The 26,409-nt window shown below is 46.1% G+C and overlaps 1 protein-coding gene across 1 annotated transcript in view; it reads right to left on the bottom strand.

Annotated features, from left to right (window-relative positions):
• Positions 1-4,878: 4,878 nt before the first annotated feature.
• The window catches only part of LOC106595526 (alpha-N-acetylneuraminide alpha-2,8-sialyltransferase), a 29,824-nt gene continuing 8,293 nt past the window's right edge, over positions 4,879-26,409 (bottom strand). Inside the window, exons 3-5 of the mRNA XM_045722258.2 lie at positions 11,805-11,914; positions 10,871-10,963; positions 4,879-8,886 (exon numbers count right to left, since the gene is read on the bottom strand). Coding sequence (XP_045578214.1) covers positions 8,406-8,886; positions 10,871-10,963; positions 11,805-11,914 — 684 coding nt within the window. The 3' untranslated portion in view covers positions 4,879-8,405. The remainder of the gene's footprint in view (positions 8,887-10,870; positions 10,964-11,804; positions 11,915-26,409) is intronic.

The following is a 26,409-nucleotide window of genomic DNA, read 5'->3' as shown; positions in this document are numbered from 1 at the left end:
TGACCTTTGTTTTGGAGGTGTTCAGGGTTGAGAAAGCTTGTTGGACACTAAGAAAGCTTTGTTGTAGAGCGTTCAACATAAAATCAGGGGACGGGCCAGCTGAGTATAAGACTGTATCATCTGCATATAAATGGATGAGAGAGCTTCCTACTACATGAGCTATGTTGTTGATGTAAATTGAGAAGAGCCTAGGATGGGGCCTAGGATCGAGTCTTGCAGTACTCCCTTGGTGACAGGCAGTGGCTGAGACAGCAGATGTTCTGACTCTATATACTGTACTCCTTGAGAGAGCAAACCATGCCAAAGACCCCTCAGAGACACCAATACTCCTTAGCCGGCCCACAAGAATGGAATGGTCTACCATATCAAAAGCTTTGGCCAAGTCAATAAAAATAGCAGCACAACATTGCTTGAAGATCTTACAATCCAATCCCACACTCACTCACATCCCTGGCTGGAACTGTTGTCTACACCAGTGTTTTCCAACCCTGGTCCTCCTGTACCCCCAACAGCCCAACCCTGGTCCTCCATTACCACCAACAGCCCAACTCTGGTCCTCCATTACCACCAACAGGCCAACCTGGTCCTCCATTACCCCCAACATCCCAACCCTGGTCCTCCATTACCCCCAACATCCAAACCCTGGTCCTCCATTACCCCCAACATCCCAACCCTGGTCCTCCATTACCCCCAACAGCCCAACCCTGGTCCTCCATTACCCCCAACATCCCAACCCTGGTCCTCCATTACCCCCAACATCCCAACCCTGGTCCTCCATTACCCCCAACAGCCCAACCCTGGTCCTCCATTACCCCTAACAGCCCAACCCTGGTCCTCCATTACCCCTAACAGCCCAACCCTGGTCCTCCATTACCCCTAACAGCCCAACCCTGGTCCTCCATTACCCCCAACAGCCCAACCCTGGTCCTCCATTACCCCCAACAGCCCAACCCTGGTCCTCCAGTACCCCCAACAGCCCAACCCTGGTCCTCCAGTACCCCCAACAGCCCAACCCTGGTCCTCCAGTACCCCCAACAGCCCAACCCTGGTCCTCCAGTACCCCCAACAGCCCAACCCTGGTCCTCCAGTACCCCCAACAGCCCAACCCTGGTCCTCCAGTACCCCCAACAGCCCAATCCTGGTCCTCCAGTACCCCCGACAGTACACAGTTTTGTTGTAGCCCTTGACCAACACACCTCATTTCAAATTATTGAGGGCTTGATGATCAGTTAATGCTTTGAATCAGGTGTGCTTGTCAAGGGTTCCAATAACAATGTGTATTGGGTTGGGCTGTTAGGGGTAATGGAGGACCAGGGTTGGGCTGTTGGGGGTACTGCAGGACCAGGGTTGGGAAACACTGGTCTACACAGTGGATACTGCGTAAAACACCAGACAAAATAGATAGCTGTGGGACAGTTCCACGTCAGTACAGACATCAACAAACAACATCTGCAAACATTGACATGAGTATCTGTTCTGCTCAATACGTCTGTCTACTCCAGAGGCTTGGATACAGATCAAGGTAGCGGCTCTTCTTTCAACCTAGTTCTATTAACATTCTGGAGCTGAATTTATTTACAGCTCATCTTCTGAGGCGTACATCCCTCTAAAAAAGAAGAAAGGGGCTTACAGGAGAGCAGGAAAGATGAATAGAGGTCCACGACTAAGGAGGGAGTGGGAGACGAATGCAGCAGATGAGAGAGAGAGAATGAGAGGGAGAGAGAGAGTGCAGAATAATATGAAGAACTGTAGAATAAATCCCACCTCAGGGCAGATCAGTGTGTTGCAGAGTTTGGTTAACTAAAACAAGAATAAACAGCAGTGTGAAAATTGTAATGATTTTTCTCTTGCAAATGATATGCTCTCTCTGAAAGCAGTGTGGGTGGGTGTGCGTATGTGTTCGTGCATGTCTTCGTGCATGTTAGTCAGTGTGTAGGCGCTGAAATCCATTTCCTGGTGGCTTTTAAAGCTTTCCTCTGGTGCCCATTATCTGGGATAATATCATGTTTCATAAACGTTAGATCTCCATCAGATTACCATCCAGCAGTAAGGTCACGCTAGGAAATGATGGCAAACAGTAAAACTCATTCAAGTTGCAGATAAAGTATGAAAAGATAATGCTATTCCAGTAACTGTAAATCCAAGTCTTATCTGCAGCCGTAAACCATAAGTGATAATGTCAGGTGGTTTACGGATCCTTGGTTTCGGGAATCAGGTGGATATAAAAGATAAACATTTACTCATGCCCACCGGTACTGTACACACACACACACACACCACACACACACACACACACACACACACACACACACACACACACACACACACACACACACACACACACACACACACACACACCCCCCCCCCCCTTAAAATGACTGTTTGTGCACGGACAGACACCTGTCATCTAATAACACATTATATCTTTCTCCACACCCCCTATTCTCCACTTCTGTAAGACTGTCTCTCTCTCTTTCTCTCTCTCTCCTCTCTCTTTCTCCAGACTTACAAATGACAGCCTTGATCATAAAAATAACCCTGTGATGCTGAAATGTCTGGGACGGAAGAGCAGCTGGGGAGTTTTTGCTGACACATGGTCCAAAATGCATGGGCCAAGGAACTAGGCCACTCTGACTGTGTTAATCGAAGTTTCAGAGGTTGAGCCACCCCTCTACAGCACCTCCATTATTCATACTATAAAACACAATTACCCTGTTGTAACCCCTAACACACCTGGACAAATACACTACCGTTCAAAAGTTTGGGGTCACTTAGAAAGTTCATTGTTTTTGAAAGAAAAGCAATTTTTTCCCCTTTAAAATAACTTCAAATTGATCAGAAATATAGTGTAGACATTGTTAATGTTGTAAATGACTATTGTAGCTGGAAACGGCAGATATTTTATGGAATATCTACATAGGCGTACAGAGGCCCATTATCAGCAACCATCAATCTTGTGTTCCAATGGCACGTTGTGTTAGCTAATCCAAGTTTATCATTTTAAAAGGATAATTGATCATTAGAAAACCCTTTTGCAATTATGTTAGCACAGCTGAAAACTGTTGTCTGATTAAAGAAGCAATAAAACTGGCCTTCTTTAGACTAGTTGAGTATCTGGAGCATCAGCATTTGTGGGTTCGATTACAGGCTCAAAATGGCCAGAAACAAAGACCTTTCTTCTGAAACTCGTCAGTCTAGTCTTGTTCTGAGAAATGAAGGCTATTCCATGCGAGAAATTGCCAATAAACTGAAGATCTCGTACAACGCTTTGTACTACTCCCTTCGCAGAGCAAACTGGCTGTCATTCTCATAGAACGAAAGTCTAAGAAGTGGTAGAGCTGTTCTATGTGCACCATTTTTATGCTTCCTGTTCTTAAGTTTAGTTTTTTAGTGTCTTTTACTGTCGGTTTTGTACACCAGCTGAAAATACAATATTTTTGATCATGGAGAAATATATTTCACAGAGATTTAGATGATAAAATGATTCTCTACACTGAAACTGAAATGGGGCAAACTATTCGAATTTTAGCAACCAGGAAATGGAGCAGGGATTTCTGCATATTAAATACATTTTCTGAACTTGACCACCATCTGAGTTGTCTCCTTATGCATTATAAACACACATGAAATCATTACAACAGGAAGTTAATGTAATGTCACCAACACCTGCTTTCTGAGTTCACATAAGTTCTTGTGCCTGACGCCTCATGTCCACCAGATGCATCAAACTCTTTGCATTTCAGTGGAAATTGTTCATTTTTAAAGGAGCAGTCCGCAACGCTACGTTGGGGGTGCCGCACTAAGCTACGGTGCGTTCTGTGTACTGCATGCCTTCAATATTTTCAACTCGTGCATTGATTTACCGTGAAGTGGTACAAACAGAACTAGCTAGCTAGCTTTTAGCCTGTTGAAAAGCAAAGCACATGTGCGTTAAGCACAGAAAATTCGGGCTAGACATCCGGCAAAACAAAACGCAGAAGCACCCGAGGGACATCAGGTATGATTTGTGGTTCAGCTCTGTTGCGGCATATCACATAACCTCGTCCCCAGGCTCAATTGCTACTCCATAGGTTAAACAGAGAGAGAGAGCCAGCTGGTGGACAAGATTACATATGGGCAATAATTCCATGGTAACAGAATTTCACTGAAACTCAGATTTTTCACTTTAAAATGTATACCAAACAAAACATTGATTTCAAAGTTTAACAAACCATACAACTCTTTGTACAAGGACTATTTTTTTACAATTTCCACTGAGAATTTGACAAAGCACATTTACTGGAAGAAATGTTTGGTAACAGAATAATACTTTTTTATGTTCTGTGTAAATTGTTCAAAGTCGTCATTGTGCAGAGTTGGTTTGTTAAACTTTGAAATCCATGCTTTTTGTTTGGCATACTACATTCTAAAGTGAAAAGTCAGAGTCTCAGGGTATTTCAGTTACATGAAATTACCCATATCCCACAATGACAAGGCAAATGAAAAGATCCTTGCAAAATAGGTTAGTAGTTGTACACGCACTTCTCCCATAGCCTTGCCTTGAGTTGGACAGCAGGCCCAATCACAATTATCCTCGTACGAACCATCTTGATCTTGCGAGTTTACATTCTGTTTTGCTATCCCTGTAGTAAGCTCACAAGATCAGGAAGGTTTGTACAAGGCTATACTACAATAGGCTTTCTGAGGCACAATGGGTTAACGGGACCCATCTGCGTTTCATCAATCAATTAAATGTGCTGGTTAACTAATGACCATTAGCTACAATAACAGATGTTTCCCATCTGTAAGTGAAGGGGACAATAGCACCATTGAATTAAAAGACAATGGAATCATTTGAGAACAAAGATGATTGAAAACAAAACACAAGAGTGGTAGTGATTCAATATTATTACCTTCTTTATTGGATACCAGTGTTTACCTCTTATTTGGATGCAATGATTTTCTTGGCATAATCCAGGTGGCACATAAAACACATTTCAGTCCTTAATTTTGACTTCCTGTATTCGAACATGCTCAGGCAGGGTACTCTCGCCAAAAACAGCATTGAGCTGACGTAAGGTGATTGACACAAGTTTTGAATATACATTAACAGCTTAATAATGTAAGAACCTCACTGCTTGTTTCCTTTCCAAAGTATTTTTCAAAAACAAATTCAAGGCAAGGCAAAGCAAAGAAAACACATTTATATCTTTTGTCCAAATGAACCTGGTAATGGCATACACTAAAAACACATCTAAATATACGTAGGAAAGATTCAGAAGTACCACTGTGCAGAAGCCCTCGTTAACTAGATCTTATTCATGACACAGTAAGTAGGATTCGCTCACACACACTGTGTAGCTGAGAACGTCACATTGTGTTTGCATTACGTCACCATTCAACCCCAGAGTAGGCTAATATAGACTGGGTACCAGTATTTTTAGCTAACATTCCACTCCTTGCCACTTCTGTCATTTGGAAAATGACTGGTACCCATACTAAGGCTAAAAGGGATTGCCAGCAAAACCGATATTGAGGTACAATTTGCGCTATTTCTTTTTGGGCATAATCAACCCAATATGGCGCTTCACAAAATAATGGACAGAATGAGTTTGAAAGTCAAAACCCCAAAACACATACAGAGTCACAGTCATGCTTATTGCAAATGACACAGTAAAATATTTCTCATTCACAATACTGGGCAGAGGAACCAGATGGTGAGAACACTTTATTTGGATAACATGTCAACTAACTATCTACTAAGCCTTACCCTAGACCTAACCTTTACCCCAACCTTAGCAATCAGTTGCTTCTCAACAGATAGTTTGTTGATAGTAAGACCATCTACAGATGGACTATCCAGACTATCCAAATAAAGTGGCCCGAAGGTGCAAATACCTGGCATCAATTTAATCGCATTCGTTTTTAAAAATGATCAACAGTTCAATTCCTGGTTGGAAGAGAGCACAAGTTTGCATCAGGACTGGTAATGAAGAGACTTTAAACAGGTTTGGTTTATCATTAACTGACTTGGTCCAACAACAACCAGCTCAATCTAAGGCTCTGGACTTGTTTCCTTAGTCACATGGTTTTCATATAGAGGTCAAGGGGGTCAATGGTACCCTATTCCCGATGTAGTGCACCCTATGGGTGATGGTCATAAGTAATACACTACATAGGGATTAGGGTGCCATTTCAGATGCACCCTTGAAATACTTCAAACATTCAAATGGCTCAAATAATTAATGCTACTTTATTACCACCTCCCTACATCATCCTCTCTACTGTAGTACTATATTATTCTATGATATCGCAGTGTCACATTGCGATTGTGACAAGGGAAAATGTAAAGATAGCATACAGTAATGTCTAGCATTTCCATTTGCCTTGGTGAATTCTGAAGGCACAAAAACCTTTTATTATACAGTAGATATGAGGAATAGGTCATGGGTTTGAAGAAACCTCATAATTCACATGATTTGTTCTGTACCTGTAGGTTAGTCCAAACGTTGTTTAAATGTTGGTGCTAGACTCCATGCATGATCCATGCAGACCTAGATTGGCCCATGACATGATATGGTACTGGTCACATTTGCACAACCAAAATATCAATGACAGTAACAACATTTAAACGTATCATTCCAAAATTCATGACAGGAGTTCATGTAAAACCAAAAGGGCTGGCTCTTACACTGTCTCAACTGTTGGGTGATGATGACAGAAGGACAGAAGAACTAGCAGCTACTACACATCATATGTTCATTCCCTTGTATGTGTACACGGATCAGGGTTGGATTCAATTCCATTTCAATTGGAATATCAGTTTACTTCCTGAATTGACTGAGTTGAAATGGAATTGATCCCAACCCTGTTATGAATGACAGAAAAAAACCACCTAGAAATAAATGCAGGACAGCAAAGTTCAGGTCACTGCCCAGACATTCAGACGCACACTGATGATGGCGATGACCATGGTGATGAAGAAGAGTATGAATGTTCAAGTTCAATGTGAGCAGGTGTCCCGCACCTGAACAGAAACATGCAGTGTTGTCATCACTCAGTCAATACACTTTTTAACAGCCCCTACAGAATGAAAGATATGGTAGCTCCCAGTCTCTTGTCAATGGAGTGTGTTTGTAAGTGGACCATACCAATAAGCACTCGTAGCGTGAATGGGGGGTGAACCTTCAAGGCCACAACCTCTCAATGAACACACACAGATGAGGTCATGATGGGTCCCGTGTGGCTCAGTTGGTAGAGCATGGTGTTTGCAACGCCAGCGTTGTGGGTTCGATTCCCACGGGGGACCAGTACGGAGAAAAAATGTATGAAATGTATGCATTCACTACTGTAAGTCGCTCTGGACAAGAGCATCTGCTAAATGACTAAAATGTAAATGATTTGTAAAGCTCACATCTTTTTCTCTGCAGTGGATTTTTGTGAAAAGATTTAAATGCATACTCAGCTCTCAATCGTAACATAACTAAATCAACGTAGAACATCAACCTATATAAAATCAAAAACATGTATCATTAAAGTCATGATTAACAAATATAAATTAACATACGGATATATCAAACACTGCAATGTTCATGGCTTCCCTTTTAGTGAACAGGGATCTGTTCAGCTTGGCTGTAAAATGGAACATTCTAGGAGCTCGATATCGTGCTTCACTCTCCTTTTCTATTGGATCCTACTTTGAACCTCAATGCTGATTGGTTGCTTAAGATGTCCATCAAGAGTTTTTGTTCAAGACAAAAAATAACAAACTCCTTCGAACGAGCAAGGTACCAAGACATCTTTCATTCTCCCTTTTAGTCCGCTCTCATACAACCCAAGTACCAGGACACCTAGGTACCAGGACACTCATAGCCTAGTACCAGGACACTCATAGCCTAGTACCAGGACACTCATAGCCTAGTACCAGGACATCTTGGTTCCTCCTTTCCTTTTTCCTTCCGTGTTTCAAGTCTTTCAGTCTGTTCTCTTAAGACTTGTATGAAAACCTCTTGGTTAGGATTGTTCCTTCTGTCTCTGTTTAACAAAGACACAGTGGGGGCATTGGGCCCAGCTGCTCCCTATGTCACATTGAGTAGTCAACATATAAAGAATCCTCCAGCCCCAGCTGAGAGTTAGCAGACCTCCTCTCTGCACACACGCACGCACACACACGCACACAAACACACACGCACGCACGCACACAAACACACACATAGTGAGAGTGGATGGAGGACAGGATAGAGAGAGAGGGTGTGTGGGTGCTTTCTCGGCTGGGTGGGTAACCATGGGTTACATTCTCATGCTAATGGTGGAGAAAGAGGTGAAGGTTTGCGGTGGTTTGCTGGGGACGATCGCAGGGGGCTGGTGGGTTGTAAGCGAAAGGAAGGGAAGGTTTATTAGGGGAGGGTCCCTTGGTCCCTTGTGTCTTATATAGCCCCTTCCCGAGGTGGGCAGTGTCCCACCCTCATACGCAGTGTGCCGCTCTTGTGCAACTGCCAGAGCTGGACAAACTCCTCAGGCATGGCGTGGAACCCGCTGAACGGCAGCACGTTATCGTAGTAGTGGTGGCTGACGGGCTGCTCGTCGAGCCCAACGCTGAACGGCCAGAAGCCGTAGGCCGTCACCTCCTCACACAGCCCCAGCGCCAGGCTGACCAGGAAGAGGCCTGTGGACAGGCGCTTGGCATGCACTCCGCGACCCTTCCAGAACTTTCCCACGGTCCTGAGAAACTCGGGGTTGGCAAACAGCATGGTGAGGTTGGACGAGGTGTCGGCAAGGGCGTAGTGTGCCCGCAGGGAGGGGTCGGTGCCCGGCTTCATGGAGAAGGCTGGCATGTAAATGTAGCTGGAGCCGTAGGCCTTCATGCTCTCCACAAAGCTTTTCCGTGACCAAAGAAGGTTCTGGAACCTGAGTAGGGAGAGAGAGAGATATAGAGATGAGAATGTGTGAGTACCATAGAAATAGAACATATAGAATGGACAGCCCCAGCAAACGTTCCATGACGGTGGACCGGAGGTCATATTAGTGTACTCATGAGTGTACAGCTAAAGCTACAATATGTACGTTTTTGGTAGACCTGATCAAATTTACATAGAAACATGTTATAGATCTGTAATACTCATTGAAAGCAAGTCTAAGAAGCGGTACATCAGCTCTATGTGTCCGATTTCTATGCTTTCCTTTCTTAAGTTTAGTTTTTGCGTCTTTTTCTTTTGGTTTAGGGCACCAGCTTCAAACAGCTGAAAAAACAATATTTTTGGTAAATTAAATTTATTTCACAGTGGTTTAGATGGTACAATGATTCTCTACACAATACCTTGTTTTGTCAAACTGAAATTAGGCAAAATATTAGAATTTTTGCCACCAGGAAATGGTGGAGCGATATCTGCATTGCTATGGTCAGAGGGGGCTTTCCCTGTTGTAGTCATTATATTTCTATGGTGACTACTACTTGCTGTTTATCCATGCTAATGTTGCCTTCGGAAATCTAAACTCTATGCCAGTAGGGCCACGTGGATGTACACACACACACACAAGAACACACAAGAACACACACACACACACAAGAACACACACACACACACTACAGTCACAGAGGGTGATTCTTTTGGTAAATCTATTTGATCTGGTCATGCATTCCAAGCTAAATCTACTGTGGATGTGGTGTGAAATGGGTTCTGGAAGTATCTATAGAGTCCAGATAGAACTGGCGTCCTCATTCCATGGGTATTTATGGACTATGGTATTATGGATATGTGCTCTCAGGATATGTCATACCGTATGTGTTGTACATAATCTAGATGGTTTATAGGTGTGGGTGTAGTTGCTTGTGGAGGCGGGGATTCAATTGTACTGCATTGCATTTCGAATCAACCTAAATGTAAACAATATACAGTACAGCCTACCTTCCCTCACCGTGATTGAGCTTCAAAATATTAACAAAATGTCTTGAGGACAGGAGTGAGGTTGTGCCAACATCCAATGATAATGTCACTAGACGTCAATCTTTAAATGCACAGAGATGAGATGATGGGAAGCAGCAGGGGATGTGTTGGCAACAACGTGGTTCAGAAACACACTGAGAGGAAACGCACTGCTGAAAACAGAAATGAATTTCAGCCTCAACTGTGTCAGTTTGGGGTCTTCTTCCTGTTTTGCCTGTATACACTACATATGCAGCACAGAGTAGCATTCTAAACAGACACAAAGAGGCTCTGTTCAAACACACACACAAACTTGTTCTTCTCTCCTTGTGGGGACCTAAAATGTATGTCCATAAAAAAAAACTAAACCTAACCCTTAATCCTAACCCAAATTCTTACCCTAATTATTACCCTAACCCTAAACTTACCCCTAAGCTTAAAATAGTCCCCATGAGGGAGAATGTTCCTTGTTGTACTATCCTTGTGGGGGCCATTTGGGGATTTCAGGTCCCCACAACTATAGAAGAACAAGATCACACACACACGTTTTTTCTCCAGATCACTGCTCCTCTATAAAACACCAGTCTGGAGGAGGGAAGCTGCTGCTAGGACAAGACAACAGACAAAGCTCTTAGAACCTAACATCTGGAACTGACAGTACACATCATGAGAGGGAGAAAGAAAGGGAGAGGGAGAGAACACAGAGAGGGAGAGGAGGCAGAGGCCTTGGTAGGAGAGAAAGCAGTAGAAAAAGAGAGAGGGAGAGAGAGAGAGAACTGGAGAGGAGAGATAGCAGGAGAAAATAAGAGGGAGAGAGAGATAGGGCGGGGAGAGAGTGGGAAACAGAGTAGTAGAGAGAAAGGATGGAGAGAAAGAGGGAGAGGACTGAAAAGGAGAGGACTTGGATGCTGTCCCACACACACATACATTTCACAGTCAACAGCCGTTTTGAAAGGAAAGGAGTGTACCTCTTCTCAATGATGCTGGGGTTGGCTGTCACCAGGTTAGTTCTGGTCCCCACATCCTCAACATACTCCCTAGACAGTGGTGGAAGGTTGCACCTAGATACGAAAAACACAAGTACACATGTGCATTAATATACTGATAGTGATTTACAGTGACCATAAATCATTCACTATTTGACAACTTGGTCAGGATTGCAGATAGTGGTTCTTCATGTTTTGCTTTCAGAATGGAACTAGCTTTTAGCTTTTTGTCTTGCCTTTTCTTAGCCATTTAATGTTAACACATTGTGACACTAAAGTTATAACAAAATTAGAACTTAGAAAATAGTTTCGCATTTTTTTATCTGCATTGAATGAACACAACATTTCTGTAGTGAAAACTTCCAGTCAGGCAGCCAGTGAGCCTATAGGCTTTTGATGGAGTTGGAGCTCCAAATTAATTATATTATTTTAGTCTTGCCTTCCCCAGGTTCAAGTCTGGTTTAAGCCTGGTTTAAGCCAGCCAGTCATGCCTGAGATGGGGTGGACAACAGTGATCCAAGGTAGAACTAGTCTAGTCAACTAAATCAAACACTCTGTTGTTTGTCCTCAAGGCTCCAGAGCCAAAATAATTCACTACTTGACTTCATCTGCCCCCTTCAAAACCAAGACACTACTTATGACACTTCTCTCACCTCTCTCTTATCTCTCTCTCTCTCATCTCTCTCTTATCTCTCTCACCTCTCTCTCACCCCTCTCTCTCACCCCTCTCTCTCTCTCTCTCTCTCTGTCTTATCTCTCTCACCTCTCTCTCTCTCTCTCTCTCTCTGATATGACAACACCTGTTCTCATTCAGTCTGATGGCTGATGTTCTTTGGCTGCTCTTTCTGGCCCCGGCGAGCGCGGGACGGCCAAATCATATTTGGACGGGCACTTGAGCGGACAGCCCCTCTCTTACCGCATGACAAAGTCAGCCTGGTCAATGTCCTTCCCACAGCCGCTGTGCTTCAGGACCCCTCCATTGCCCACCACCGAACACTTTTTGAGGGGATGCTGAAGAGGTGTCTCCTGGTAAACGAGAGGGAAGTGAGTGTCATGAAGTGAGTAAACATACACGTGTACACACGCACACACACACACACACACACACACACACACACACACACACACACACACACACACACACACACACACACACACACACACACACACACACACACACACACACACACACACACACACACACACACACACACACACATCCTGAAGTGGACTGGCCTGAAACAATCAAAGACAACGGTAAAGACAAGTCAAATGAGGTGAGAGGGATGGATAGGGCTGTTGCGGCGACCATATTACCACCACGGCGGCAGTCACGAGTCATGAAGGCAGTCAAATTCCACGTGACTGTTTAGTCACGGTCACTAGGCTTCTCCAAGCTCTGATACTGCTGATGGTCATTAGTAGCCTACCAAACTTGCTAACTGCCTGGTACTCAGCACTCTATTGTCCCTCTAATCACTCTGACATCAAATGTAATCGAAAATCGAATCAAACACTTCATGTCAAGATGCACTAGAAGTGAGGGAGGGGTGAAGTCGGGCGCAGGAGACCAAAGGTGCGTAGTAGAACGTTTTATTCTCCCGAGTCCAAAAATGCCATAACTAGGCAGGGAACAAGGAAACCCAACTAGACAAAAAATCCACCTCAACAGAGTCGGGACACAGCCCAGGGTAAACGTCCTTCCAACAAAGTACAAGGGGGGAAAAACAATCCCCAAATCCCGCACAAACCTAAACCTAGAAAGCAAGACTAAATACCCCACTAACGAACTCAACTCAAAACAGGTGATAACACAAGACAGACAAAACCAAACGAAAATGAAAAGGGGATCGGTGGCAGCTAGTAGGCCGGCGACGATGACCGCCGAGCGCCGCCCAAACAGGGAGAGGAGCAACCTTCAGTAGACGTTGTGACACTTCATGAGAGTCCGTCATTGTAAATAAGAATTTGTTCTTAATTGACGTGCCTAGTTAAATAAAGGTTAAATAAAAAGTCCATGAGCTTATGTTGCGCATCATTTCTTTAGGCTATGCAATTGCGTGAGAAAACAGAGTGATGGCCTCTATTAAAAAGAGGAGGATCCCATCCGCTTTCTATAGGCTAGGCCTACTATATTTGTTTCTCAACTTTCCTAATATTAAGTACATTGCTTCTCTTTACAACAGGAAGTCTCCCGAGTGGTGCAGAGGTCTAAAGCACTGCATCACAGTGCTTGAGGCATCACTACAGACCCGTGTTTGATCCCGGGCTGTGTCGCAGCCGGCCCAGCATCATTAGGGGAGGGTTTGGCCGGCCGGGATGTACTTGTCCCATCGCCCTCTAGCAACTCCTTGTGGCGGGCAGGGCGCATGCACGTTGACTTCGGTCGCCAGTTGTACGGTGTTTCCTCTGACACATTGGTGCGGCTGGCTTCTGGGTTAAGTGAGCAGTGTGTCAAGAAGCAGTGCAGCTTGGCAGGGTCATGTTTCGGAGCATGCATGGCTCTCGACCTTCGCCTCTTCCAAGTTCATACGGGAGTTGCAGCGATGGGACATCACGAAAAAGGGGGTAAAAATTACCCAAAAAATGTGTATAGCCTACATGGCTGGCAGGAGTATAACCTACTGAAACAGGAGTATAGCCTACTGAAACAGGAGTATAGCCTACTGAAACAGGAGTATAGCCTACCTGGCTGGCATGAAAATGAACCACGGTAAAAGTGTCCTCCATTCGCTATTTACGTGCATAGATGACATGTATTTTTCCCGCTGCCCCTGTTTGGAGACAGGTGCATGATAATGGTCCATTCTAAATCAAAATAAATTTCACCCACATATTTAGTATATGTAAAGACAAGATTAAATCAAGAATGGTCTGATGGGTGACAATATTAGCCTATCACTTGTGAATTATATATAATCACTTGTGAATGATGCCCAGCGTAAGAAACAAAGTTTTTGTAAAACAAAGTGATCATAGTCGCACACCTCATGTAGCCTAGCCCTTAGGCCTATATGTTTGTATCACAACTAAAGTGGACAAATAATTTCTTAAAATTAAGTACATTAATCCGCTTTACAAGGGGTGTAGAGCCTAACTGGCATACATAAGCAGCGAGTGAGTTTAAAGTTTGGGGAAGATACTTTTCACCATAAAAATACACCTTTATAATAAAAGCATTACATGCATAATCGCATTTGCGGGGAACTTTCATGCTAATAGCCTACAGCCATGTGCGAATTGCTGCGCTTATAACGTGAAGAAATAGCCTAATAGTTTATCAACATTTAAAGCTAAACGTTCTCATCTGTTGCGTCAACCTCATTGCGTAAAAAAGTTTTTTTGATGCTAGTGGTTGTATTAATTTGGGATCTATTGCATCCCACAACTGTCCCAGACTATGTTTGCAATATTTATTTCTCACACAGAATAGAATAGGTCAACTTTTGTACTATGAGGGATAGTAGATTGACATATGCTAGTGCTTTTGCTGTTTGTTAGACGTACTCATCTTGTTGGCAGACAAAGTAAATGTGAACAGTTCATCCAATATCTTCAATATGCACCTCGGAATTGGATAAGGACTCGGGCAATTGCGTCCCAGATGTTTCTGTCTTCACTTGTATTCTGTGAGAAACACCCGATCACGTGATGGAGAGCAACGTGAGTTAGAGGTGCTTTGGAGCACGCAGCACTCAGGGAGAAGGGCACAACGCAGCACTCAGGGAGAAGGGCACAACGCAGCACTCAGGGAGAAGGGCACAGCGCAGCACTCAGGGAGAAGGGCACAACGCAGCACTCAGGGAGAAGGGCACAACGCAGCACTCAGGGAGAAGGGCACAACGCAGCACTCAGGGAGAAGGGCACAACGCAGCACTCAGGGAGAAGGGCACAGCGCAGCACTCAGGGAGAAGGGCACAACGCAGCACTCAGGGAGAAGGGCACAACGCAGCACTCAGGGAGAAGGGCGCAGCACTCAGGGAGAAGGGCGCAGCACTCAGGGAGAAGGGCACAGCGCAGCACTCAGGGAGAAGGGCACAACGCAGCACTCAGGGAGAAGGGCGCAGCACTCAGGGAGAAGGGCACAACGCAGCACTCAGGGAGAAGGGCGCAGCACTCAGGGAGAAGGGCACAACGCAGCACTCAGGGAGAAGGGCGCAGCACTCAGGGAGAAGGGCACAGCGCAGCACTCAGGGAGAAGGGCGCAGCACTCAGGGAGAAGGGCACAGCGCAGCACTCAGGGAGAAGGGCACAACGCAGCACTCAGGGAGAAGGGCACAACGCAGCACTCAGGGAGAAGGGCGCAGCACTCAGGGAGAAGGGCACAACGCAGCACTCAGGGAGAAGGGCACAACGCAGCACTCAGGGAGAAGGGCACAACGCAGCACTCAGGGAGAAGGGCGCAGCACTCAGGGAGAAGGGCACAGCGCAGCACTCAGGGAGAAGGGCGCAGCACTCAGGGAGAAGGGCACAGCGCAGCACTCAGGGAGAAGGGCACAACGCAGCACTCAGGGAGAAGGGCGCAGCACTCAGGGAGAAGGGCACAACGCAGCACTCAGGGAGAAGGGCGCAGCACTCAGGGAGAAGGGCACAACGCAGCACTCAGGGAGAAGGGCACAACGCAGCACTCAGGGAGAAGGGCACAACGCAGCACTCAGGGAGAAGGGCACAGCGCAGCACTCAGGGAGAAGGGCACAACGCAGCACTCAGGGAGAAGGGCACAACGCAGCACTCAGGGAGAAGGGCACAGCGCAGCACTCAGGGAGAAGGGCACAACGCAGCACTCAGGGAGAAGGGCACAACGCAGCACTCAGGGAGAAGGGCGCAGCACTCAGGGAGAAGGGCACAGCGCAGCACTCAGGGAGAAGGGCGCAGCACTCAGGGAGAAGGGCACAGCGCAGCACTCAGGGAGAAGGGCACAACGCAGCACTCAGGGAGAAGGGCGCAGCACTCAGGGAGAAGGGCACAACGCAGCACTCAGGGAGAAGGGAGCAGCACTCAGGGAGAAGGGAGCAGCACTCAGGGAGAAGGGCACAACGCAGCACTCAGGGAGAAGGGCACAACGCAGCACTCAGGGAGAAGGGCACAGCGCAGCACTCAGGGAGAAGGGCGCAGCACTCAGGGAGAAGGGCACAGCGCAGCACTCAGGGAGAAGGGCACAACGCAGCACTCAGGGAGAAGGGCACAGCGCAGCACTCAGGGAGAAGGGCACAACGCAGCACTCAGGGAGAAGGGCACAACGCAGCACTCAGGGAGAAGGGCACAACGCAGCACTCAGGGAGAAGGGCACAACGCAGCACTCAGGGAGAAGGGCACAACGCAGCACTCAGGTAGAAGGGCGCAGCACTCAGGGAGAAGGGCACAACGCAGCACTCCGTGCCAAGAGCACAACAGCCACTGGCCGCAAAAGGCATGGACTTTTTTAGGGTGCATTATGACCACACAAAGGGTATGCCGCCGTGAAATTCGAGGCATTATAAAGTGCTTGTCAAATTGTGGATAAGAGACTGATAAAGTGTGTACAGCCTGAGCAAAAAAACATGCCTTTCAAGTCGCATCATGCAGCCTTACAATGTATTAAAAATTCAAAATCAAAACATATAGCCCAACGTTCGTAGAACAAGTTACATTAATAACTCTAAATGAAGCATATAGGAGTACCTATTTCTATGTTAACCGCTCAACACAGAATAGCCGCATGTGCACACTCAAATCGTTGGGAGAAAATATCCTTTCTACTTTAATCAGCTTTGTTCAATTGTATTCTTCATACTATGAAATAATATAAAATCATTTTACGGAATCTTAAGCAAATCTTGTCTGCAAAATGAACTAGTGTAGCCCCAGCCATTTGGCATAGCCAGATCAAGACCTAACATAAGGACAACTCAGAGTATGTTATTCTGTTCTTATGAAATAGTCTACATTTTCTTCATTTAATGCTTCTTTAGACCTGTCTAAAATAAATCAGGGATTTATTGTGAATGAAAAAGTCAAGGGGTCTGAATACTTTCCGAATGTACTGTAAATGTTGACTACTTTCCTAAAAAAGTATAAAGCAATAAATGTCTGCTCACAGTTTGCTACAGACGCACAGCAAACATTGGGTGGACAGAGGACATTCACTTATTTTCCATTGCTATAATATTTTGACCAGCTCTTACGTTAAGTTAAATTTGGATGCATAGTAAATAAACAAATGCACTTTATACATTTGTGGAACATTCTAATCAGAATTTAGAACGTACTAGGAATGTGAACTAAAAGTCCTGGGAAAGTTCCCAGACGGCTAGCTGGGTACTCTCTTTTCAACCTCCATTACAGGCCGACCATAAGGGCCTAAGCATGGCCAGTGTTGGCCAGTGAATGGAGTGTCTGTGGGCGCCTCTTGAGGCAAATCCTTTCTATTCGTTTGGCCTGTTGCTGTGAGTCTGCGCCCTGCTTGAGCCGGTGCCAGCGATGAACAGAGAGTCCTGAGATAAACAAATGCCCTCATTATTCCCTTTGGAGTGGAGGACTAGACCCCCCCCCCCCCCAACACACGGACCATCTCACGGGCCAACGCACGGGCCATCACACGGACCATCACACGGACCATCTCACGGACCATCACACGGACCATCACACGGACCAACACACGGACCAACACACGGACCATCACACGGACCATCTCACGGACCATCACACGGACCAACACACGGACCATCACACGGACCATCACACGGACCAACACACGGACCATCACACGGACCATCACACGGACCAACACACGGACCATCACACTGACCATCTCACGGACCAACACACGGACCATCACACGGACCATCACACGGATCATCACACGGACCATCACACGGACCAACACACGGACCAACACACGGACCATCTCACGGACCAACACACGGACCATCACACGGACCATCACACGGACCAACACACGGACCAACACACGGGCCAACACACGGGCCAACACACGGGCCAACACACGGACCAACACACGGACCAACACACGGACCATCACACGGACCATCACACGGACCATCACACGGACCAACACACGGACCAACACACGGACCATCTCACGGACCAACACATGGACCATCACACGGACCAACACACGGACCATCACACTGACCATCTCACGGACCATCACACGGACCAACACACGGACCAACACACGGACCAACACACGGACCAACACACGGACCATCACACGGACCAACACACGGGCCATCACACGGGCCAACACACGGACCAACACACGGACCATCACACGGATCATCACACGGACCAACACACGGACCATCTCACGGACCAACACACGGACCATCACACGGACCATCACACGGACCAACACACGGACCAACACACGGACCAACACACGGGCCAACACACGGGCCAACACACGGACCAACACACGGACCAGCACACGGACCATCACACGGACCAACACACGGACCAACACACGGACCAACACACGGGCCAACACACGGACCAACACACGGACCATCACACGGACCATCACACGGACCATCACACGGACCAACACACGGGCCATCACACGGGCCAACACACGGACCAACACACGGACCATCACACGGATCATCACACGGACCATCACACGGACCAACACACGGACCAACACACGGACCATCTCACGGACCAACACACGGACCATCACACGGACCATCACACGGACCAACACACGGACCAACACACGGACCAACACACGGACCATCTCACGGGCCAACACACGGACCATCACACGGACCATCACACGGGCCAACACACGGACCATCACACGGACCATCACACGGACCAACACACGGACCATCACACGGACCAAAACACGGACCAACACACGGACCATCACACGGGCCAACACACGGACCATCACACGGGCCAACACACGGACCATCACACGGACCATCACATGGACCAACACACGGACCATCACACGGACCAAAACACGGACCAACACACGGACCAACACACGGACCAACACACAGACATACACACAGACATACACACACCAAAACGTTTATTTTTTTTAACCTCTATGGGCTAGGTGGGACGCTTGCGTCCCAACTACGTAACAGCCACTGGCAGTCTGTGGCGCGATTTTCAAAACGTTAAAAATCCTATTACTTCAATTTCTCAAACATATGACTATTTTACAGCTATTTAAAGACAAGACTCTCGTTAATCTAACCACACTGTCCGATTTCAAAAAGGCTTTACAACGAAAACAAAACATTAGATTATGTCAGCAGAGTACCAAGCCAGAAATAATCAGACACCCATTTTTCAAGCCAGCATATAATGTCACCAAAACCCAGAAGACAGCTAAATGCAGCACTCACCTTTGATGATCTTCATCAGATGACAACCCTAGGACATTATGTTATACAATACATGCATGTTTTGTTCAATCAAGTTCATATTTATATCAAAAACCAGCTTTTTACATTAGCATGTGACGTTCAGAACTAGCATACCCCCCGCAAACTTCCGGGGAATTCGCTAACATTTTACTAAATTACTCACGATAAACGTTCACAAAAAGCATAACAATTATTTTAAGAATTATAGATACAGACCTCCTCTATGCACTCGATATGTACGATTTTAAAATAGCTTTTTGGTGAAAGCACATTTTGCAATATTCTAAGTACATAGCCCAGGCATCACGGGCTCGCTATTTAGACACCCGGCAAGTTTAGCACTCACCATAATCATATTTACTATTATAAAAGTTTGATTACCTTTTGTTGTCTTCGTCAGAATGCACACCCAGTTCTGCTACTTCAATAACAAATGTTGGTTTGGTCCAAAATAATCCATCGTTATATCCGAATAGCGGCGTTTTGTTCGTGCGTTCCAGACACTATCCGAAATAGTAAAGAAGTGTCGCGCGCATGGCGCAATTCGTGACAATAAAATTCTAAATATTCCATTACCGTACTTCGAAGCATGTCAACCGCTGTTTAAAATCAATTTTTACGCCATTTTTCTCGTAGAAAAGCGATAATATTCCGACAGGGAATCTCCTTTTCGGCAAACAGAGGAAAAAATCCCAAAGGCGGGGGCGGTCGGGTCACGCGCATAAGCCCAGTGTCCCTTGATCGGCCACTTGAGAAAGGCGATAATGTGTTTCAGCCTGGGGCAGGAATGACGACATTCTGTTTTTTCCCGGGCTCTGAGCGCCTATGGACGACGTGGGAAGTGTCACGTTAGAGCAGAGATCCTTAGTAAATGATAGAGATGGAAAAGAAGTTCAAGAAATGGTCAGACAGGCCACTTCCTGTAAAGGAATCTCTCAGGTTTTGACCTGCCATTTGAGTTATGTTATACTCACAGACACCATTCAAACAGTTTTAGAAAATTTAGGGTGTTTTCTATCCATATGTAATAAGTATATGCATATTCTAGTTACTGGGTAGGAGTGGTAACCAGATTAAATCGGGTATGTTTTTTATCCAGCCGTGTCAATACTGCCCCCTAGCCCTAACAGGTTAAACCAGGCTATACTTTAAAAAACAACACATTTTTAACCAGACCAATGAGAGGAGGAGAAAGAGGATGAGAGATGATGAGCACTACTGACAAGGGCAGAAGCAATCACAGCCTAAAAGCCCTTTCTATGTGATCAAAGCTAACAAAGCTTCTCCATTAATCAGCCAACTCCTAAATGACACATTCCTCCAATGGACGGCGATGCCAACCGATGCCAACGCTTCACTGCGTGGTCAGAAGGGCTCTGTTTTGCTGTGCCCATGAGCTTGGTGGCACTGCCAGTTCTGGTCAGGCATGGCTCGCTCTCTATGCTCAGACCTGCAATTAGTGCTCTGACTGAGACAGAAAAGTTAGCCCTACTCATGATGACCCAAGTGTGTGTGTCCATGTCAAAAGAGAGAGAGAGAGACATTGCTCAACAAAGAGGCTGAGTCTATAACATTCATGCACAGGGAAAAAGTTGGCAAATAGTGTATGAATACTTGAGTGTGTGTGTGTGAGTGAGTGAGTGAGTGCCTCCTCTTCCCTGCTTCAGGCTCTATTTTTGTCAGGCAGTGGTTATACAGTACTGTCTAGAGCTGTCCTTGTGTATAATGTGTGTGTGTGTGGGTGAGTAGCCACTGGCGGTTAGGACGTGGGAGGATAGGGTACACAAACACACACTTGACACACACTCACTCACATGCTCTGCAAACACAGCACACAGATCTCACAGGACGCACACGCGCGCGCACAGTGACACGCACACATACTCTCTGGATCCCTCTCTCTCCACGTGAAGTCCGGAGGATTGCTGTAACGTCCACGCCTCAGTCATAAACACGTAGATTAGATGGTGTCAAGGCAACCTTTACTAGTAGGGAGACTGACACACACCCACACCCAATAAAAGGTGATTTACCTCAGTAACACGGCAGTGAGGCTCAGCTAGGTGCATCTCCTCTGTCTGAATAAGGACAGTGAGGTGTGAAACCAGAACTATCTCAGGGCAGCAACATCTATACCCTGAACTTTAGAATAACATACCCACTGGCCAGAAACTGGTCATATCAATGTTGTTTCCACGTCATTTCAACGACAACAAAAATGATCTGATGACGTTCAATAAACGTGGGGGAAATGATTGGATTTGCAAAAAGACATCACCGTAAGGAAATGTCACCTTTTTCTTCAGCCAACTTATATTTGTTTTTCAGAGAGGAGTCACAGACACAAAGATAACCCCGACCCATCCCCCCTCAGTCCCCATTTACCAGCCCACATCCTGCCTCCTCGTCCGGAAACCATGTTTCCCACTCCGCCTAGCCCCTCTCCCCACCTCCCCGACCCGAAGAAAGCATGGCTCCCACCCCTTCTCATCCCACCTAGCAACCGAGGTTGCTTACCAGTCCCCCCTCCTGCCCACCCATCCCCTGAGTCTCCCCTTACATTCCTCCCAATCCCCCACAACGACCAGAGACCCCACCCCCCGTACCACCAATTTTTAGCCTAAATCAAATGACATGTTTGTTGATTTCACATTGAATTCACGTTAGTTTACATCTCAACCAGATGTGTATGAAAACTAGATGTTGAATGACGTTCGTGTCCAGTGGGGAGCCATGGAGAAAGAGATAAATGACTGATCACCATGACCCCAAATAGGGAATCAGCAGAGCTCAATCAGGAGTGTGTGGGGGGAGATAAAGAGAGAAACATAGGGAGTGGGGGTAGTGAGAGAGAGAGAGAGAGAGAGAGAGAGAGAGAGAGAGAGAGAGAGAGTGGTTGAGGAAGAGAAGGGGAGATGGAGAACATTAGGGTGTGAGAGACAAAGAGAGAGATTTTTAAAAGATGGCATATCTGAGCGAATGAGAGAGGAGTGGGAGCAGGAGAGGGATAGAGCGAGGAGAAAGAGAACGCAAGTAACTCTGACTGTAACCCTCTGACTGTGTCCTTTTTAGGGAACTGAAAACAATGTAGAATGAATTCAAAACATCTTCACAGTGTAGCCTATATGGTAACATGTGTAACCCAATATGTAACCAATTAAGGAACTTTGTGTTTGAGTTGATTCCCTACTTCCTCTTCTGTTTTTGGACTTGGTGTAGATAACGAACCATGACCTTATGGCACAAATTACACACATACTTCACCTCCCCCATCTCCGACACACTGTCTAAACAAGCCACTATTACACTTTTAGAAAAAAATGTGATATCTAGAACCTAAAAGGGTTATTCGTCTGTCCCCCATAGGAGAAACCTTTGAAGAACCCTTTGTGTTCCAGGTAGAACTCTTTTGGGTTCCATGTAGAACCCTTTCCGTAGATTGTTCTACATGGAACCCGAAAGGGTTCTCTTATAGGAACTTCTGAAGAACCCTTTTGGAACTCTTTTCTCTAAGAGTGTAGCATTGAGTCACATGAATGTACACTATGTATATGTGTAATGAATGAATATCCTAGGCTGTAGATTGTTGCTTTTCTGGAAATGTCTTTTTGGTTATGTAGCTAAAATGCTGCCGTTTCTCTCTCTCTCCCTCTGCAGTAGAATTGTTTTCTCCCTATTCCTCCTCATCTTCTCCCACTCAAAATACAGCACACACACATCCAATAACACAAGACACACACCACACACACATCCAGACACTCACTCACTCACTCACTCCCTCACTCACTCACTCACTCACTCACTCACTCACACACACACACACACACACACACACACACACACACACACACACACACACACACACACACACACACACACACACACACACACACACCGGGCCAACACACGGACCAACACACGGACCATCACACGGACCATCACACGGACCATCACACGGACCAACACACGGACCAACACACGGACCATCTCACGGACCAACACACGGACCATCACACGGACCATCACACGGACCAACACACGGACCAACACACGGACCAACACACGGGGCCAACACACGGGCCAACACACGGACCAACACACGGACCACACGACCACACGGACCAACACACGGACCAACACACGGACCATCTCACGGACCAACACACGGACCATCACACGGACCAACACACGGACCATCACACTGACCATCTCACGGACCATCACACGGACCAACACACGGACCAACACACGGACCAACACACGGACCAACACACGGACCATCACACGGACCAACACACGGACCAACACACGGACCAACACACGGACCAACACACGGACCATCACACGGACCATCACACGGACCAACACACGGACCAACACACGGACCAACACACGGGCCAACACACGGGCCAACACACGGACCAACACACGGACCATCACACGGACCATCACACGGACCATCACACGGACCAACACACGGGCCATCACACGGGCCAACACACGGACCAACACACGGACCATCACACGGACCATCACACGGACCATCACACGGACCAACACACGGACCAACACACGGACCATCTCACGGACCAACACACGGACCATCACACGGACCATCACACGGACCAACACACGGACCAACACACGGACCAACACACGGGCCATCTCACGGGCCAACACACGGACCATCACACGGACCAACACTCAAAATACAGCACACACACATCCAATAACACAAGACACACACCACACACACATCCAGACACTCACTCACTCACTCACTCCCCCACTCACTCCCCTACTCACTCCCCTACGTAACAGCCACTGGCAGCCTGTGGCGCGATTTTCAAAACGTTAAAAATCCTATTACTTCAATTTCTCAAACATATGACTATTTTACAGCTATTTAAAGACAAGACTCTCGTTAATCTAACCACACTGTCCGATTTCAAAAAGGCTTTACAACGAAAGCAAAACATTAGATTATGTCAGCAGAGTACCAAGCCAGAAATAATCAGACACCCATTTTTCAAGCCAGCATATAATGTCACCAAAACCCAGAAGACAGCTAAATGCAGCACTCACCTTTGATGATCTTCATCAGATGACAACCCTAGGACATTATGTTATACAATACATGCATGTTTTGTTCAATCAAGTTCATATTTATATCAAAAACCAGCTTTTTACATTAGCATGTGACGTTCAGAACTAGCATACCCCCCGCAAACTTCCGGGGAATTCGCTAACATTTTACTAAATTACTCACGATAAACGTTCACAAAAAGCATAACAATTATTTTAAGAATTATAGATACAGACCTCCTCTATGCACTCGATATGTACGATTTTAAAATAGCTTTTTGGTGAAAGCACATTTTGCAATATTCTAAGTACATAGCCCAGGCATCACGGGCTCGCTATTTAGACACCCGGCAAGTTTAGCACTCACCATAATCATATTTACTATTATAAAAGTTTGATTACCTTTTGTTGTCTTCGTCAGAATGCACACCCAGGACTGCTACTTCAATAACAAATGTTGGTTTGGTCCAAAATAATCCATCGTTATATCCGAATAGCGGCGTTTTGTTCGTGCGTTCCAGACACTATCCGAAATAGTAAAGAAGTGTCGCGCGCATGGCGCAATTCGTGACAATAAAATTCTAAATATTCCATTACCGTACTTCGAAGCATGTCAACCGCTGTTTAAAATCAATTTTTACGCCATTTTTCTCGTAGAAAAGCGATAATATTCCGACAGGGAATCTCCTTTCGGCAAACAGAGGAAAAAATCCCAAAGGCGGGGGCGGTCGGGTCACGCGCATAAGCCCAGTGTCCCTTGATCGGCCACTTGAGAAAGGCGATAATGTGTTTCAGCCTGGGGCAGGAATGACGACATTCTGTTTTTTCCCGGGCTCTGAGCGCCTATGGACGACGTGGGAAGTGTCACGTTAGAGCAGAGATCCTTAGTAAATGATAGAGATGGAAAAGAAGTTCAAGAAATGGTCAGACAGGCCACTTCCTGTAAAGGAATCTCTCAGGTTTTGACCTGCCATTTGAGTTCTGTTATACTCACAGACACCATTCAAACAGTTTTAGAAAATGTAGGGTGTTTTCTATCCATATGTAATAAGTATATGCATATTCTAGTTACTGGGTAGGAGTGGTAACCAGATTAAATCGGGTATGTTTTTTATCCAGCCGTGTCAATACTGCCCCCTAGCCCTAACAGGTTAAACCAGGCTATACTTTAAAAAACAACACATTTTTAACCAGACCAATGAGAGGAGGAGAAAGAGGATGAGAGATGATGAGCACTACTGACAAGGGCAGAAGCAATCACAGCCTAAAAGCCCTTTCTATGTGATCAAAGCTAACAAAGCTTCTCCATTAATCAGCCAACTCCTAAATGACACATTCCTCCAATGGACGGCGATGCCAACCGATGCCAACGCTTCACTGCGTGGTCAGAAGGGCTCTGTTTTGCTGTGCCCATGAGCTTGGTGGCACTGCCAGTTCTGGTCAGGCATGGCTCGCTCTCTATGCTCAGACCTGCAATTAGTGCTCTGACTGAGACAGAAAAGTTAGCCCTACTCATGATGACCCAAGTGTGTGTGTCCATGTCAAAAGAGAGAGAGAGAGACATTGCTCAACAAAGAGGCTGAGTCTATAACATTCATGCACAGGGAAAAAGTTGGCAAATAGTGTATGAATACTTGAGTGTGTGTGTGTGAGTGAGTGAGTGAGTGCCTCCTCTTCCCTGCTTCAGGCTCTATTTTTGTCAGGCAGTGGTTATACAGTACTGTCTAGAGCTGTCCTTGTGTATAATGTGTGTGTGTGTGGGTGAGTAGCCACTGGCGGTTAGGACGTGGGAGGATAGGGTACACAAACACACACTTGACACACACTCACTCACATGCTCTGCAAACACAGCACACAGATCTCACAGGACGCACACGCGCGCGCACAGTGACACGCACACATACTCTCTGGATCCCTCTCTCTCCACGTGAAGTCAGGAGGATTGCTGTAACGTCAACGCCTCAGTCATAAACACGTAGATTAGATGGTGTCAAGGCAACCTTTACTAGTAGGGAGACTGACACACACCCACACCCAATAAAAGGTGATTTA

This window comes from Salmo salar, chromosome 07 (assembly GCF_965601325.2).
Source record: "Salmo salar chromosome 07, fSalSal1, whole genome shotgun sequence".
Classification (NCBI taxonomy): Eukaryota; Metazoa; Chordata; class Actinopteri; order Salmoniformes; family Salmonidae; genus Salmo; species Salmo salar.
Note: the sequence above shows the minus strand (reverse complement) of the source record. Positions and strands in the feature narration are given on the sequence as shown.